The sequence below is a fragment of the Lithobates pipiens genome, unplaced genomic scaffold (assembly GCF_037356315.1).
Source record: "Lithobates pipiens isolate NorthernLeopardFrog02 unplaced genomic scaffold, aLitPip1_a1.2 Scaffold_37, whole genome shotgun sequence".
Taxonomy (NCBI): Eukaryota; Metazoa; Chordata; class Amphibia; order Anura; family Ranidae; genus Lithobates; species Lithobates pipiens.
Window position 1 is genome coordinate 4,593,964 of NW_027507825.1, and position 18,914 is coordinate 4,612,877.

Consider the following 18,914-nt stretch of genomic DNA (forward strand, 5'->3'; position numbering starts at 1 on the left):
ATCCGTCGAAAAGTCCGGTCGTGTGTACGCGGTATCAGAGATAATTTGATATTATATACTAGTTATAGGGTTGACGGAAACCCTGATCCAGCACTGATGAACTCATACGGCATTCAAACATCTGACTCTATGACAAACCGGCTGGAGAATATAAAGCTTTTATTTCTTGAGTTTTATTGAAGCCACTGGAATATTCCATTGGTGTGAGGCGCGGTATTCTTCTGGTTTATTTCCGGGCAGGATTCATGACAGTCGCAATGAAGAGAATGCTGTTGGTTTTGTGCTCACAAATGATGGAAATGAATGGACGGTTAATTTGTATCTGTTTGAAAAGCGCTAATGGAACCATTTCTATGGCTGTAGCTCCGGCGGCCACTGTCCCTTTTTCATCCACATCCAGGACAGCCTTGTGTACGGCCTAAAATATAATAATATATGGACTAGCATCAGCAAATAATCAGCAAATACAGGATGCATTTTTTAAAATTGAATGGGCTTTTTGTGCTACTCTACTTCGGTATCTCGACCCTGGACAAAAATGGTGTTAGCATCCCCTCTTGCCTCCCTCCCGGATTTGGTGAATGCGTAGACATGCCACAAGGGCTTTGGGTCCCAGAAGAACACTGCTGCGCAACATATGTGCACAGGTTTCCCACACATCTGAGCATGCATGGGTTTCCTCTATGCATGCACAAAGCCGGGCTGTTATGGAGATTCCACAACTGCCATGTTTGAAGTTCCCCACGTGAGAGTAAATTTGCCCAAAAGGGCTCTGCCAAGACCCTTCAGCACATCTGTGCATATCCCAAAAATATCAAAACATGGCAGCCCTGGTGTGGAGACGGATCCAAATGAAAGGGGAATTAAGAGGTAGGGATGAGCCTAATGCCCCGTACACACGAGCGGATTTTCGGTCAGAAAAAAACTTGGATGGTTTTTCCGACGGAATTCCCGCTCAAGCTTGTCTTGCATACACACGGGTCACACAAAAGTTCTCTGAACTTTCGACCGTCAAGAACGCGGTGACATACAACACTACGACGAGCCAAGAAAATTAAGTTCAATGCTTCCGAGCATGCGTCAAATTGTTTCCGAGCATGCGTAGGAATTTTGCGACCGAAAAATAGAGAACCTGCTCTCAATCTTTTGCTGGTGGGAATTCGGCCAACAAAAGTCCGATGGAGCATACACACGGTTGCATTTTCCCACCAAAAGCTCTCATCGGTCTTTTGCTATCCGAATTTCCGATCATGTGTACGCAGCATAACGTTCAGTCCTTCCACCAAATGTCCCACAATGTCACTGACTAGAACACGAAGGCAACTTTTCAAAGATTAAAAGATTTTTTTTTTCAGAAAAATTATACTGTTTTTGTAAAATTGTGATATGTGAGGATTTTTTGTTATGCTAACTTGTAATATTTACTAAAAGGTCCAGTGTCCGAATGCTGATATTACTTGCTACAAGCTAATTAGAAAAGGCTGTCCCATCCTAGCGTGCTGTAGAGAGGATCGTTGCTCACTGAAAGGAAACAGTGGTCTCTCTGTGCAGCAGTACAGCACACCCCTCCCTGGTTTAGACCTATAGCTCCACAACTCAGCAAAGTTCATGCTATCTGCTGATAACTAGCGATGAGCCAACAGTTATAGGAGAAGAACAGCCAAAGCTTGTTTGGCTGTACTTCTCCTGTGGATCACAGGAGTGCAGTTAGTTCTGCACTCCTGTGACCTGTTTTCAGCAAACAGCGGGCTGAAGTCCGCTGTCTGCTGATCTCACAGAGCCGGTTCAGATTCGGGCAAGATCGTAGCAATGGAGTCGAAGTCCATAAGTTTGGAGTGCTCTGCCCCCCGAGCCCACTATTTTTTAAGCCAATTAGAGTCTCTAATCACGTGCTTAAAAAAAAAAAAAAAAAAAACTAGTAGAAATCTATGTGTCCGGTGCCCTGCAGTTAGGGGGCCGGTGCATGGAGATTAGGGGGGTAGAGCCCCTGTGCACCTTATGGACCGGCCGCTGCTGATCAAATGGCTAAATGGTTAAATATATTTAAAAAAAACTAATAATCTTTGCACTGGCACATGTTCCCCAGTGCAATGCCCATCCTTCATCGTGCCATTTTTTTTGACAACCCTGAAGGGTTAATGATCTTCCTATGGTTTTTTTATTCTGTATATTTTTATCTAATTTCTATTTTCTGAGTTTAATTTGGAATGTGTTTACTTGCTAAAAATGTTTAGGCTAATAGATTAGTGTGGGGTTTGAAAGAAACTTGTGCTCGGACCACAGATGATGGTTGGGAGGACAAAGCGGAAGACATGGCTTCCAGAAGCTGGATAACTTTGGAGACACTTTTGTGAGTTTGATTCTGAGCAAGGAACCATGAAGGACATTACATCTTAAACCCTAAGTTGAGTAACTGTTTAGTTTACTTAATGCATACATATTGTACATGCTTATATGTGTAGGCAACTAGGCATATTTTTGTAAGCTGTGAGTTGTGTTGTATTGTGCATCCTACAGTTGTATTTGCAGCTTTTCTGTTTAGTAAAGCATTGATACACTACAGAAGTCTAAAGCCGCGTACACACGGGCGGATTGTATGGCCTACTTAGTCCGTCATACAATCCGACGGACAGTCCGTCATACTCTCCAATGAACGGACTTGACCACACACGGATGTACAAACAGTCCGTTGAAAGCTTGCGCGATGACGTGTACAGCACGTACGACGGGACTAGAAATAGGAAGTCCAATACACAGCAATGCAACCTTCCGCCGTGTAAATCCTTTCTGAGCATCCGCCATTCTTAGTCCGTCGAACTAGCCTACTGACGAGCGGATTGTCCGCTGAAACCAAAGTATGATAATATTACGGAAATTCCGAAATACTTAGTCCACCAGACTGCACGCTGAAAAAGTCCGCTGAAGCCCACACACGAGCGGACTGTCCGCTGAAATGTGTTTCGGCGGACTAAGTAGGCCATACAATCCGCCCGTGTGTACGCGGCTTAAAGCTTCCTTGGTTTTACCACAAGAACTTGATAGATAGACGCAAAGCATTACACTAGTTTATTGTGAGAACATTCTAGCTTGTACCTTTTTACCGAAAATCTTATGAGGCTGCATGCCATATGGAGACAAACTCCTTTTCTTAGAATTGCCATAATTTTTCTCTGTAACCAAACCCTAACGTATTAAAATCTATCCTTCTTTTAGTTTGAATAAAACCAAGGGTTAGCCCCCTTATTAAATGATCCTATTTTTGACCTTATCTTGTGTGCGTGTCATTCTGTGTTCCCGGGATCCTGAGAGGGAGCAAGCCAGCCGTCCGGATCAAATCCCCATCAGACCCATTGCCTATTAGACCAGACAGTTCTGATTTTAAAAAATTGGGCACCAATTGATTTCAATGGGATTTGAGTTCAGCACCCAAACGTCTTTGAAGTTTTCCGAACTCTGTTTGAACCAAATCCAGGGCAGAGAGGGCTCCAAATCCTGGGCTCATTTCTACCAATAACACCATGCTGCCCCTAGAATCTGTGGATCAGTCTTCTAATTGAAAGCTTTCCATAGTTTGAGAGTGATAACTTAAGATCCGTTTTAGAGCTAGAAGTATGCAATTTTGGTTGTTCCCAGTTGTGAGACCATATGGTGAATTACAGTGTAGTTCCTAATCATGTAATCACTATGATAGCCAATCATGGTGATCACACAAATCTAGTAGATGTAGCTTCCAATACAAATTACCGTGGGTAAAAAGAAATTATGAATAATTTTTTGTTTATTTTTCAGTGTATAACAAAAATCAGGGTATTTATTTATTGTGCCAAAAAAAAGCTATACATATGTAGTGCTACACACACACACATATATATATATATATATATATAATAAAAATATATAATAAAAATGTAAAACATATTCAGATGTGCTAATTAAAGGGGTTGTAAAGTGATTTTTTTTTTTTTTTTAATAACAAACATGTTATACTGTACTTACCTCCACTGTGCAGCTCGTTTTGCACAGAGTTGCCCCGAACCTGCTCTTCTGGGGTCCCTCGGCGGCTGTCTCTGCTTCCTCCCACAGGTGCTTCTCCCGTTCATGCGAGCTCCCTCGCATGGTGAGAAGCACCTTCGAGCGCGCTCCCGTGATACAGCCGGCGGCTATAGCCGCTCGCTGTATCACACGGCCCCGCCCCCCGGCGCTCCGCGTCAGTGGATGTGATTGACAGCAGCGCGAGCCAATGGCTGCGCTGCTTTCCATCCATCCAGTCCAGCCAATCAGCGGCCAGGCTGAACGGTGGAAACGACGTCAGGGGACGAGCGCGGGACTTTCGAGGGGTGAGGTAAGTAAAACGGGGGGCTGGGGGTGCCGGGACTGTCAGATGCTTTTTCACCTTAATGCATAGAATGCATTAAGGTGAAAAAACATTTACCTTTACAACCCCATTAATCATAGAGTTGTTGACAAGCTATGTAACCTACACTTTGTCTGCTACATTTGGTCTGGACATCTTTCATCTGTTGACCCCCTCCCTAACCTTCCTTTGTTTTCATTCTAATTTCTACAATTCTTGGGCTTCCAGATTTCTCGATGAAGAAAGAAAGAAGAACTCTTACCTTTCCAACTTTTAGTTTAATATCACGAGTGATTCCAGGGAACTTGGCATCTTTGGAGAAGGCAGTTCTGATGCCAAGTGCACGCAAAACCTCCTTTAGGTCTATAGTTGAACTGATAGAAAATTTAGGCACAGAGAGTTCAATGTACCTACAGAGGAAAATAATAGTCATTAATGAAGCTTGACGGAAACATCAACCAACGTGATAAAGAGGGGCAACTTTAACCACAAAGCCAAATATACAATTGAGGCACTTATATAGATTAGTCAACCCGGAAAAAGATTTATGAAGCCATACATGAAACGTTCCCAACATTAGATGGCAGTCTGAAGATAGGAGCAACTTTAAGTAAAATGCTCCTTTGTTTAAAGCTAGTAGTCACAAGCCTTTAGATCAGTGTTTCTCAACTAGGATTCCTTGGAACCCTAAGGTTCCTCCAGAGGTTGCTAGGGGTTCCTTGAGCAATGAGCAATTTCTGCCTCTCAGATAAGTTCCCACTGACACTATTGATCTTTTTACCTATCTGTAAGGGGGGAATTCTTCCCAATGGCCACAAGTGTAAGGACCATTCTTCCCAATGACCACAAGTGTAAGGACCATTCTTCCCAATGACCACAAGTTTGAGGACCATTCTTCCCAATGACCACAAGTGTGAGGACCATTCTTCCCAATGACCACAAGTGTGAGGGCCATTCTTTCCAATGACCACAAGTGTAAGGACCATTCTTCCCAATGACCACAAGTGTAAGGACCATTCTTCCCAATGACCACAAGTGTAAAAAACATTCTTCCCAATGACCACAAGTGTAAGGACCATTCTTCCCAATGACCACAAGTGTGAGGACCATTCTTCCCAATGACCACAAGTGTAAGGACCATTCTTCCTAATGACCACAAGTTTAAGGACCATTCTTCCCAATGACCACAAGTGTAAGGACCATTCTTCCCAATGACCACAAGTGTAAGGACCATTCTTCCCAATGACCACAAGTTTAAGGGCCATTCTTCCCAATGACCACAAGTGTAAGGACCATTCTTCCCAATGACCACAAGTGTAAGGGACATTCTTCCCAATGACCATCACACTATTGTACCATGAGTTGTAGATATATTCATTTTTAGGGGGGGTTCCCCGACACCTGAAAGTGTATTTCAAGGGTTCCTCTGTGTTAAAAAGGTTGAGGAAGGTTGCTTTAGATTTAAAAATATGCATGTTGCCAGAGGGGTTTCAATTGAAAGGATTGGACTTCACATAATACTGTTGATAAAACTACAGCTTTCCACTTAGGATAAAAGGTGAATTTCTAGCACTCCTCTTCCCACACCCCCTGCCCCCCTCCCCTCCTCAAAATGGTGAAATACTAACCACTATTTCAAATCTTCTACTTTCTTCTCTGCAGGAGTATCATCATTGCCTGGGTGGAGTGGACACCTCCATTGACTGTCCAGCAGAAAGGTGACTGGTCCATTGCAATTTTTGAGCCACTGATTGTCATACCCAGAAGCAGAACTACTGAGGAAGGTTGATGGCTGGAGGAGTTATGCCCTGTACACACGGTCAGATATTCCGACGTCAAAATCAGTCTGATTTTTTCCGACGGATTTTGGCCCAAACTTGTCTTGCATACACACGGTCGCACAAAGTTGTCGGAAAATCCGTTTCGTTTAGAACGTGGAGATGTACAACATGTATGACGGGACTATAAAGAGGCCAGTAGCCAATAGCTTTCGTCTCGTAATTTATTCTGAGCATGCGTGGCACTTTGTCTGTCGGAATTGTCTACACACCATCGGAATTTAAATGATTGAATTTTGTTGTCGGAACATTTTGGATCCTGCTCTCAAACTTTGTGTGCCTGACAGAAAAAGTCAGATGGAACCCACACACGATCGGATTTTCCGATAGCAAGATCCAATCGCACATTTTCCGTCGGAAAGTCCGACCGTGTGTATAGGGCATTAGAGAAGTAAAAAAAAGAGTTTCAAAATGTATCTTTTTAACCTCTTCCCACCGAACATACGCATACTGTATATGTGGCCTCTTGCCAGGTTGTCTTGAGGCCACATATATGCATCCTAAATGTGAACATTTCTGTGCAGAGAGCGTGCACACTGCACTCTCCCAGTACAGTTACTGGCGGGTAACAAGCGGGAAAGCTCCCAATGTCTATTTGCGATTTCCAATCATGTGACCTCTGTGATAGCCATTCACAGCAATCACATGATCAGAAGGCCTGCCAAGGGCCGAGAGGTGGCGGTGGGAAGAGGTTTAAAAAAACTACTGGACACTGACTGGTGAGAGTATATAAAAAAATTTATTTTTTACATTTTTTTTTTTTTTTTGTATTACATTTTTTTTCTAATTTTTTTTCTAATATACTTTTTTTTTTTACACATTATGATTGCTTATGCCAGTGAATTTCATTGGTATAAGCACCCATTTTTTACTGAAAGAAACGGGTTCATTCAGTGTCTTTTGTGGTGATTAGCTGTGATTGGCCAAAGCTAATCACATGGTACAGATGGGCTGTGATTGACCCTGTCTGTACCATGTGATCACTGTGACCAATCACAGCTAGCAACACAATTGTATACAAAGGATGGCGTGAAAGGAAGCCATCCATAGTTTACAATTGTCATGTGATCTGCTGTAATTGGTCACAGCAATCACATGGTACTGGTCGGTAAAGTGATCAGTCATCGGCTTTATCCGGTGGATACAGCCGGTGACAGATCACGCCACTGCACAGCCCTGTGGCCACGTGAGAGGCAAGTTCAGGGAGGATACCATAAGACATCCTCCCAGGACAATGGTGCTCCCGCCCGGCCATCTTTGTACTATAGGCCAGACGGGAGCACCATTGTTCTGGGAGGATGTCATGTGAGGTGTTAACTTTAGCTGTTTCACCATCAAATCTTATACTCTACCTACTGTACCTTTATGCTACATTGCATAGGATCAGTGGCGAGGAACACTTTAGACCCTATAGCTTGTAGCCCTTCCTCGCCTTTCGGTTGCCGTTGTCCCACCACCCTCTTGGCTTTATCCTGCCTCCTGGTGGCTCTTTGAGTTACTAGTCAACATTACAGGGTTTTTAGAACTGGTCTTGAGCTTTCTTCCTCACGTAAGCTTAAAAAAAGTATATACTGGTTTCCCTCACCTAACAGAGAAGGCACTCCCACTGCAAGTCTGATGTTAACTTCCAGCTGACACATGGCAAGCCAGAATAAAGATATGTTTTATATAATTATGGTTTTATATTTCAATAAATCAACTAAAAGGTGTTTGTATACATTTGCCTGTAATTTTTTTCTCTTACCCCTCTATGAATGATGTCCTCCATCGTTGAATGGTCTTAGCGGACAATCCTTGCTCTACCTCGTGGATCTTGCCCGGCTCAGCCAGGACGATAATCATGGATGCGTTACCCTTGTATGGAAGCTCCACCACTGTACAAGGAAGATCGGTGTCATGGTAAGTGTTGTAGATACCCATGCGATGCATCATTGGAACATCCACCTCTGTGTCCTCATCAACAAAGAACTTCTCAACTCTTGTATTATTTGGATGAAAAGTTTCCTGCCATTCTCCTGAAAATTAAATAAATAAATATGAAAAAGGGGAAGGTTTTGGCGAGAAGATCTAATGGATAGGGCACCTCATCCCAAAATGCAAATAGAGAATGTAGGTGTGGGAGAGAGGGGATTATTGAAAATACAATTATTCATAAAAAGTATATATATTCTCAAGAATACTGCACAAAACACCACAGTACAAAAGGTAAAAATATTCAATCTACTCAGTTTGAATCGCTGGTCAAGAGAGTCCCAACATGTTTCGCCATAACCATGGCTTCTTCAGGGTAACCAGTTTTTTGACCCAAAAGGAGGATGAATAGCAACTAAGGGTGGTAATAAATAACACATGATTATTGTCACAAATAATACATAAAGGAATACCGCCTGCTACCCTAGCCAAGATAGTCTGCATAGATTAATAAACAATAAAAAAATATAGGTAATAAGCACAGAAATTGATTGATTTCATTTTAAATGTATATATATATAAAATTGTATTTTCAATAAAGCTTTGTTGTAAAATTCCCATGTAATGAATTATATTTAATTATTTGAAATTTTGGTAACCTATGTCACATTTTACCATTAGTAGGCACCGTAATAATCCCCTCCTACATTCTCTAAATAAATAAATACAATACATTAAAACTTCAAATTATTAGGCAAGTAAACTCTAAATCTGCTAAGATATGATTTAAAAATGAATTTGAATTTGAAAATGAATTTGAATTTAAAAATGAATTAGAAAATGAATTTAAAAACGAATTAGAAAATGAATTTAAAAATTAATTTGAAAATTAAATTAATTTGAAAATTTATTTGAATTTGAAAATGAATTTGAATTTAAAACAGAAACATATTTTGATAAATACAGAAAGGTTTAAAAGTGAAACGGGATGTTGATTCCTACTTAGGCTGCTTTATAGAATAGAATAGAATAGAATAGCAAAGAATATACTATAATAAAACTGAATAAAATGTAAAAGAATAGAATGCAGTCAAACAGAATTTGAAAAACTAGAATAGAATAAATTAAAATAGCAAGAATATAGCCATTTGAATTTCGAAATTCAAAATGTTTAGTAGAATGAAATTGAGTAAATTAGAAAGAACATAGCCGTCTAACAAAACAAAATTATTTAAATTCTAAAAATGAATTAGAATTTGCAAATGAATTTAAATTAGAAAAATGAATTTGAAAATGAATTTGAAATTTAACTTCAAAACAGAAACATATTGCGATAAATACAGTAAGGTTTAAACGTAAAACGAGATGTTGATTCCTACTTAGGCTGCTTTATAGAATAGAATAGAAATTAAAAGAATAGAATAAAACATAAGAAAATAGAAAATAATAGAAAATAATAAAACAGAATAGAAAAACTAGAATAGAATAAATTAAAATTACAAGTATATAGCCATCTTCTAAAATTCGAATTTTTCGAAAATTCTAAATTTTTAGTAAAATAAAAAGAATAGAAAGAATATAGCCATCTTCTGAAATTTGAATTTCAAATAGAAAAAAAGAAAAAGAAAATGCCTGTCTTCCGAAAATTTAAATTTTTGAAAAGAAAAGAATAAAAAGAATATAATGATATGAAAAGAAAATTTTACTCCTCTAGGGAGAGGACTTTAACATGGGCAGGTGGCCATACAAAGTATACAAGATTAGCTCAAAGTGACAATACGTAATTTAATAATATAGAAAAATTAAAATTAACAATATTAGATACAATACAAATAACATGTGTTTACAGACATAGAATAATAGTTGTAAATATCCTGTTAAACTGTGTACTTCCTCGATCCAATTGTAAAGGAAAACCCTACAGTGGACGGAGGGCAACAGACCCAACGCGTTTCGAGATCTTAAATCAATAAACTCTCTTCATCAGGGGTATAAAAACAATTGCGTCACACAGAGAACAGGAAATCACTTAAATGGCAAAAAGTCAGGAATTTGCACAGTCCTGGACGTCCTGGACGTGAGCCCGGTATCAGCCCCCATACATATGTGCTGGTTTGTATGTTTCATATATCCATTCTGTCGGCACACCATTTGTGCCCGTTTTGGGCATTGGACTGTGGAGTGCAGAGTATAGAACTTTTCGGGTTCCACTCACGTAACCGATGTTTATGACCAGGGTTCCATTTTTTGATGTCCCTTGTGAGTACCTTACCACGTGGTTCATTTATGTGACGGTTGCGGATTCTACCAGTGCATTATCCATTTTACAGGGCTCTAATAGAGGGTTGTTTCTTGACTCTTTACTAATGCACATCCTCCAGACTGTGCAAATTCCTGACTTTTTGCCATTTAAGTGATTTCCTGTTCTCTGTGTGACGCAATTGTCTTTATAACCCGGATGAAGAGAGTTTATCGATTTAAGATCTCGAAACACGTTGGGTCTGTTGCCCTCCGTCCACTGTAGGGTTTTCCTTTACAATTGGATCGAGGAAGTACACAGTTTAACAGGATATCTACAACTATTATTCTATGTCTGTAAACACATGTTATTTGTATTGTATCTAATATTGTTAATTTTAATTTTTCTATATTATTAAATTACGTATTGTCACTTTGATCTAATCTTGTATACTTTGTATGGCCACCTGCCCATGTTAAAGTCCTCTCCCTAGAGGAGTAAAATTTTCTTTTCATATCATTTGGTATATTAGGATGGGGCATTGGTAGGCCTTTCTAGATCTGTGTTGTTTAGCACCTTGTTCAATTCGATCACTTTCTGTGTTTAACATGTCAGATAGCTACAGAAATATTACATTATTCTCCAACTACAATAAAAACAACAAAAACAATGTGTGAACTGGCACTGTATACTATAATTTTCTGTTTTCTTCTTACCCTTAAACAGTACATAGTTGATCAGGACCATCTTAGTGTCTTTATGAAGGTCTTTGACAAGTTCATTAATTTTGCCTTTAGTTTTATCTTTCACGTATCTATTTATTTTCTTTTCAACTTTCTTTAGGTCGCTAAAATCCTCTTGCATAATTTCAGCGTGGTAGTAGCGCTGTGTATCATCTTTAAAGCTCTTGAGCACGGTCAGTTTATCTTTTAGAAAGATGGCGTTGCCGATGTTGACCTGAAGGCTGCTCTTCGGCTCGTTCAAGGCTTGGAGAAGAGTGGAATACGCCTGGTGGACCTCCATTTCCCTGCAACGTGTGCTGTTCAGGCTCAAACCTTTCCACAATTCCTGGTGGGTTTTTGATCGGGCCCCCAGCAGCATCATGGAAAAAGCAGAAGAAATGCTGAGAGGTGACAAAACAACATTTTTGGGTGGGGAATCCTTGTCCTGAGACGACCTGGAGGTCAGATGTTTGAAGAAATTTATGACAAATTTAGTATTTGCCTTTACGGTTTCCCTTAAAGCTTGGTCTTTCTTTGGCTCTTTTGCACCCTTGGTTTCCTTCTGGGGCTTTGCAGATTTTTGTTTAGCTGAAGCAGTTATGACCGGGATGAGCAAAAGCAAAATTAGGAGGAACTTCATGTCTTCTCCGTATAGACGCTCACCTACTGATAATGATAATGGGTTAGTTAGTGTAAGTCTTTGTTTTCAACATCTGATCCTCCTCTGAGACTTGTAGCAATTAGACTTCTGTATCCCAGCATGAAGACATTAACCACTTGACCACTGGGCACTTAAACACCCTTAATAACCAGACCAATTTTCAGCTTTCGGTGCTCTCGCATTTTGAATGACAATTACTCAGTCATGCAACACTGGACCTATATGAAATTTTTGTCCTTTTTTTCACACAAATAGAGCTTTCTTTTGGTGGTATTTAATCACCGCTGGGTTTTTTTTTTTGTGCTATAAAGGAAAAAATACCGAAAATTCTGTAAAGAAAAATTAATTTTCTTTGTTTCTGTTAGAAAATTTAGCAGATTAGTAATTTTTTCTTCATAAATTTTGGCCAAAATTTATACTACTACATATCTTTGGTAAAAATAAGTACAAATTGGTGGATATTATTTGGTCTTTGTGAAAGTTATAGAGTCCACAAGCTATGGTGCCAATATCTGAAAATTGATCACACCTGAAGTACTGACGGCCTATTTCAATTCTTGAGACCCTAACATGCCAGAAAAGTACAAATACCCCCCAAATGACCCCTTTTTGGAAAGAAGACATTCCAAGGTATTTAGTAAGAGGCATGATGAGTTTTTTGAAGTTGTCATTTTTTCCCACAATTCTTTGCAAAATCAAGATTTTTTTAACTTTTTTTTTTTTTCACAAAATTGTCATATTATCAGGTTATTTTTCACACACAGCATATGCATACCACAAATTACAACCCAAAACACATTCTGCTATTACTCCCGAGTATGGCGATACCACATGTGTGAGACTTTTACACAGTGTGGCCACATACAGAGGCCCAACATGCAGGGAGCACCATCAGGCGTTCTGGAGCATCCAGGACAATTCTGACATTTCTCTCCTACATGTAAAAATGATCATTTATTTGCTAGAAAATTACATAGAACTCCAAAACATTATATATGTTTTTTTAGCAAACACCCTGGAGAATACAATGGTGGTCTTTGCAACTTTTTATCTCGCACGGTATTTGCGCAGTAATTTTTCGAATGCTTTTTTTTGGAAAAAAAAACAGTTTTGGGCTTAAAAAAAACAAAAAAAAAAAAACAGTAAAGTCAGCCCAATTTTTCCATAATGTGAAAGATGAAGTTACGCTGAGTAAATAGATACCTAATATGTCACTCTTCAAAATTGCACACGCTCGTGGAATGGCGCCAAACGTCGCTACTTAAAAATCCCCATAGGCGACGATTTAATTTTTTTTTTTACTGGTTATATGTTTTAAGTTACAGAGGAGGTCTAGGGCTAGAATTATTGCTCTCACTCTAACGTTCGCAGCGATACCTCACATGTGTGGTTTGAACACCGTTTTCATATGTGGGCGGGACTTACGTATGCGTTCGCTTCTGCATGCGAGCACATGGGGACAGGGGCGCTTTAAAAAAAAACATTTTTTTTTATTGTTCATTTTACTTTATTTATTTTAGTTTGACATTTTTTTCCCCAAAAATAATTTTTTTGATCACTTTTATTCCTATTACAAGGAATGTATACATCCCTTGTAATAGGAATATGGCATGACAGGTCATCTTTACAGTGAGATGTGGGGTCAATAAGACCCCACATCTCACCTCTAAGCTGGGAAGCCTGAAAAAAAAAAAAAAAAAAAAAAAAAAGATTCTGTCTTTGATCGTATTAGCGATTCGGTAGAAGCACCGGAGGGCGGCGGGAGGGGGGGGGATGTCTATGGCTGGGTATTGCAGGGTATCATCGACTATGGCTGGGTATCTCAGAGTATGGCGTTGCAGAGTATTGCATTGCAGGGTATTGGCGGGTGTTGCAGAGCATTGCAGAGTGTTGCAGGGTATTGGCGGGTGTTGCAGAGCACTGCAGAGTGTTGCAGGGTATTGGCGGGTGTTGCAGAGTGTTGTAGGGTATTGCAGAGTGTTGCAGGGCGTTGCGGAGTGTTGCAGGGCGTTGCAGAGTGTTGCAGGGCGTTGCGGAGTGTTGCAGGGCGTTGCGGAGTGTTGCAGGGCGTTGCAGGGTATTGCAGAGTGTTGCAGGGTATTGCAGAGTGTTGCAAGGTGTTGCAGAGTGTTGCAGGGTATTGCAGAGTGTTGCAGGGTATTACAGAGTGTTGCAAGGTGTTGCGGAGTGTTGCAAGGTATTGCGGAGTGTTGCAAGGTGTTGCGGAGTGTTGCAGGGTATTGCGGAGTGTTGCGGAGTGTTGCAAGGTGTTGCGGAGTGTTGCAAGGTGTTGCGGAGCGTTGCAGGGTATTGCGGAGCATTGCAGGGCATTGTGGAGTGTTGCAGGGCAATGCGGAGTGTTGCAGGGCAATGCAGAGTGTTGCAGGGTAATGCAGAGTGCTGCAGGGTAATGCAGAGTGTTGCAGGGTAATGCAGAGTAATGGGGGTATTGCAGAGTAATGGGGGTATTGCAGAGTAATGCAGAGTAATGGGGGTATTGCAGAGTAATGGGGGCATTGCAGAGTAATGCAGAGTAATGGGGGTATTGCAGAGTAATGGCAGGGTATTGCAGAGTGTTGGCAGGGAATTGAGGGGTTAATTTTCGGTGCGCAGCGATGTGGGCACTGCAGGTGCAGCCCACATCGCTGCTGACACCGATCTCTTCCCCCTCCGCTGTACCGATCGGTACAGAGAGGGGGAGGGAGGAACCGGCGTCATAACATGACGCCAGTTTGTTTACAAGTGATCACTCCGTCATTTGACGGAGCGATCACGTGGTAAACGGCCGCGCTGAGCAGCCGTTTACCGTGATTCGTGATGCGCCGGGTCCTGTGGACCCGGCAGTCACGGATGCTCTCGAGTGCGCGCCCCAGGGGGCGCGCGAGAGCAGAATTCTGGGAGACCGTTAATTAACGGCCTCTCAGAGTTAAACAACCGCCCTGAAGCCGTTAATCGGCAATGGGCGGTTGTTAAGTGGTTAAAGGATAACCAAACCCAGGAACAAAAATGTAATATATAGGATCTTACCTGTCCTTAGATATCATGGTCGCATACATTTTTTTAGCAAGTACAGAAAATACCTGTTGACCTTCCCAAAAATGGAGTGTCTTTGTAACTTCATATTAGTTGAACTGGAAGCATAAGACTATTGGGTCTTTCTCCTGTAAGCTATTATTCTCCCCATTCCCGATGTAAGGATGAAGAGATTAAGGCCGGCCATAGATGGTTTGAATCTTGGCCGGTTCAGCAGAAACCAGACAAGATTTGAACCATGTATGGGCAGCCAAAATTTACCAGGTTGCTCGATTGAGCAACTTGGGTACAACCAGATTCCCTTGTGATTATAGCTAGTGGCTGCTATAGCCGATAGCAATAATCACTGTCTGTGTTGATGGGGGAACTGTGCAGATTTCTTTCCTGCAACTCGTGGTTGCAGGAAAGAAATTTGCCCCGTCTATGGGGCCTGCCTTAGTTTGAAGTCCAGTTTGGGTGACAATTATGGCTACCTCCATAGATACAGTACAGTGAGTGAGTGTTGTCACCATGGGACAAGACATTGTTTATTTGCTTGATAACCATGCAATGCAAAAAAGAAAAAAAGTCTGAAAAAATAAAATGAATGCAGTCACCCCATTTTTGTTTAGTCAAATTTTAATTAAATTTGTATGCAGATGCAATTACGTTCTACTTCTTGCCTGAGGGACATAGCAGGAAGTTAAAGTAAGTCACTCTAAAATGTGTAAATATTTCTTTTTAGTTGTCACTGGAACAGGTTGTGGGTTAGGGTTGGGGTTGTGGTTGGGGGTTAGGGTTAGGGTTTTTCCTTGAAGAACAAGGTTAGGACTCAGGGATTGGAATAGGGACACTGGAACAGGTTGGGGTTAGGGTTGGGGTTGGAGTTAGGGTTTTCCCTTGAAGAACAAGGTTAGGACTCAGGGATTGGAATAGGGAAAATGGAACAGGTTGGAGTTAGGGTTGGGGTTGGGGTTGGGGTTAGGGTTTTCCCTTGAAGAACAAGGTTAGGACTCAGGGATTGGAATAGGGACACTGGAACAGGTTGGGGTTAGGGTTGAGGTTGGGGTTAGGGTTAGGGTTTTCCCTTAAAGAACAAGGTTAGGACTCAGAGATTGGAATATAGACACTGGAACAGGTTGGGGTTAGGGTTGGGGTTAGGGTTAGGGTTTTCCCTTGAAAAACAAGGTTAGGACTCAGGGATTGGAATAAGGACACTGGAACAGGTTGGGGTTAGGGTTGGGGTTGGGGTTGAGGTTAGGGTTAGGGTTTTCCCTTGAAGAACAAGGTTAGGACTCAGGGATTGGAATAGGGACACTGGAACAGGTTGGGGTTAGGGTTGGGGTTGGGGTTAGGGTTAGGGTTTTCCCTTGAAGAACAAGGTTAGGACTCAGGGATTGGAATAGGGACACTGGAACAGGTTGGGGTTAGGGTTGGGGTTGTTAGGGTTAGGGTTTTCCCTTGAAGAACAAGGTTAGGACTCAGAGATTGGAATATGGACACTGGAACAGGTTGGGGTTAGGGTTTTCCCTTGAAGAACAAGGTTAGGACTCAGGGATTGGAATAAGGACACTGGAACAGGTTGGGGTTAGGGTTGGGGTTGGGGTTGAGGTTAGGGTTAGGGTTTTCCCTTGAAGAACAAGGTTAGGATTCAGGGATTGGAATAGGGACACTGGAAAAGGTTGGAGTTAGGGTTGGGGTTGGGGTTAGGGTTAGGGTTTTCCCTTGAAGAACAAGGTTAAGTCTCAGGAATTGGAATAGGGACACTGGAACAGGTTGGGGTTAGGGTTGGGGTTGTTAGGGTTAGGGTTTTCCCTTGAAGAACAAGGTTAGGACTCAGAGATTGGAATATGGACACTGGAACAGGTTGGGGTTAGGGTTTTCCCTTGAAGAACAAGGTTAGGACTCAGGGATTGGAATAAGGACACTGGAACAGGTTGGGGTTAGGGTTGGGGTTGGGGTTGAGGTTAGGGTTAGGGTTTTCCCTTGAAGAACAAGGTTAGGATTCAGGGATTGGAATAGGGACACTGGAAAAGGTTGGAGTTAGGGTTGGGGTTGGGGTTAGGGTTAGGGTTAGGGTTTTCCCTTGAAGAACAAGGTTAAGTCTCAGGAATTGGAATAGGGACACTGGAACAGATTTCTCCCCTTTTCCTGTTCTACTGACCACTTGGAACTTTTGACTTCCCACTACTTACCACTCCAATGACAAGAGTCACCAGGACCAAGAAAAGAAAAAGAACTTCACCAGCAGCGCAAAGGCAATAAGAAAAATCTGGCAGAACTCCCTAAGATTAAAAGGCAAAAAAAAAAAAAGAACCAGACAGAACTAAGAAAAATAAACTTTTCATAACCCTAATGCTAAGGAAGGCAGCAGATATGGAGGTCCCCTATCCTGGTCATGGCTGAGACAAAAAACAGATTGAACACTTCCATGTCTCACGTTAAAATGATAGCGATTGAAAGAGACCAACTCCCCATATTTGAAAAAACATGGTACCCCCAGATAAACTATCACTTCCCACCAACATTTAATGAATCCGTTCTTCTGCCATGGTAACTGATTTGCGTATTAGATACTCGTATACTTAGTGAATTGAGTGTCTAATTGCTTAGGAGACAATATATTTGAATTCATGGATACTTGAATATCCATACAGCTAGAATGGAACATGAGTCGGTTTTTGGGTCGACCATGTGGACTTCTTCACCTTTTTTCTCCTCTTTCTTTCTTTTTTTTTTTCTCCTTTTTCTTCACTTTTCGTACTTTACCTTTCTTTTAAAACTCATTATTCTGTCAAATCTAAATATTATTTCCCATTAAACTATAATATATATATATAAAGTGTTTTACTCAATATTACAGTATTCCTTATACTAATCCCCAAGACTTATTTGAATAATCAAATTTTGTATAATTATTACATACATATCTTTATAGTCACGGACTAATGGTTTATATATTAATCAGCTTTCTTATGTTGTTAATATTCTCTACTATATACTGTTATTATTCTTGTCATTGAACATACAATCAATAAAAACTTTTGACAAGGAAAGGCAGCAGATAAGGATTTATTACACACTGTATACACGGATTATTATCTACCGCCTACCTTACAATATCAATACAATTAAGGATGTGGAGAACAGCGGCTTGATTAATTCTCCCCTTTGAAGTAGACCATCACCACCCCTTACCAGTGCCAACCTGACCAGCCTTCCGCAGAGACAGAACCTTCACGTCTGCAATTGTGAGCATCGGAGGAAAAATCTATTTATATAGACTGGAAGATTTTCCAGTAGTCTCCAGTTACCCCCCCTCCCCCCCATTGCTTTGTTGTATGTGAGACTTTTTCTTCTACGCTAAGTGGGAATTAAAGTAGCCCATTCATTATGGACAGGCTGATGCTGGAATAATAAAATTGTGCTGCCCTTAAAGGGGTTGTAAACCCTTGTTTCTTTATTTATTTTTTTAAATAACAAACATGTCATACTTACCTCCACTGTGCAGTTAGTTTTGCACAGAGTGGCCCCGAACCTCCTCTTCTGGGGTCCCACGGTGGTGCTGGTGGCTCCTCCTCGTATCGAGTGTCCACGTTGGAGAAGCGCTCTCCTTGGTGGACACGTTGGAGAAGCGCTCTTCTTGGCTCTTCTTCCCCCCCCCCTCCCCCCGGTGCCACGTCATTGGATTTGATTGACAGCAGCGGGAGCCAATGGCTGCGCTGCCATCAATCTATCCAATTGGAACACGAGACACCAGCTATGGATGGGGAGCTATGGACGGTGTGCTCGTTCCCGGAGAGAGGATGACAGCGGGCGGGGGGTCTGCAGCACTAAAAAAGGTTTTACACCTTAATGCATAGAATGAAAAAAACATGAAGGTTTACAACCCCTTTTAACACAGTATAACCCATAACTACAGTATTTAAATAAATAAATCTTTATCAATATAAATACATCTTGTGAGTCCAGCTATACAAATGTGTCATTGGACACCTGTGTCATTGGTCATTGTAAATGTTACATACATATAGCCAATGCTGTACTCTCAATACCATAAACATACACTATATAGGGATGAGCTGAACACCCCTCGGTTTGGTTCGCAGCAGAACATGCGAACAGGAAAACAATTTGTTCGAACACCGTTAAAAATCTATGGGACACGAACATGAAT

At 41.2% G+C, this 18,914-nt stretch overlaps 1 protein-coding gene across 9 annotated transcripts in view; it reads right to left on the reverse strand.

The window, feature by feature from the left end:
* Positions 1-18,914, reverse strand: part of LOC143956496 (alpha-1-antitrypsin-like protein CM55-MM) — an 81,333-nt gene that overhangs the window by 60,627 nt on the left and 1,792 nt on the right. Inside the window, exons 1-5 of one of the 9 annotated variants that reach the window (XM_077466689.1) lie at positions 18,236-18,375; positions 11,059-11,730; positions 7,937-8,207; positions 4,617-4,764; positions 143-418 (exon numbers count right to left, since the gene is read on the reverse strand). In XM_077466689.1, the coding sequence (XP_077322815.1) occupies positions 227-418; positions 4,617-4,764; positions 7,937-8,207; positions 11,059-11,704 (1,257 nt within the window). In that variant the 5' untranslated portion in view covers positions 11,705-11,730; positions 18,236-18,375 and the 3' untranslated portion in view covers positions 143-226. Of the gene's footprint in view, positions 1-142; positions 419-4,616; positions 4,765-7,936; positions 8,208-11,058; positions 11,731-16,932; positions 17,051-17,850; positions 18,077-18,235; positions 18,376-18,914 lie in introns of those variants that run through there. The other 8 variants (XM_077466683.1, XM_077466682.1, XM_077466687.1 and 5 more) reach the window with 8 other exon arrangements.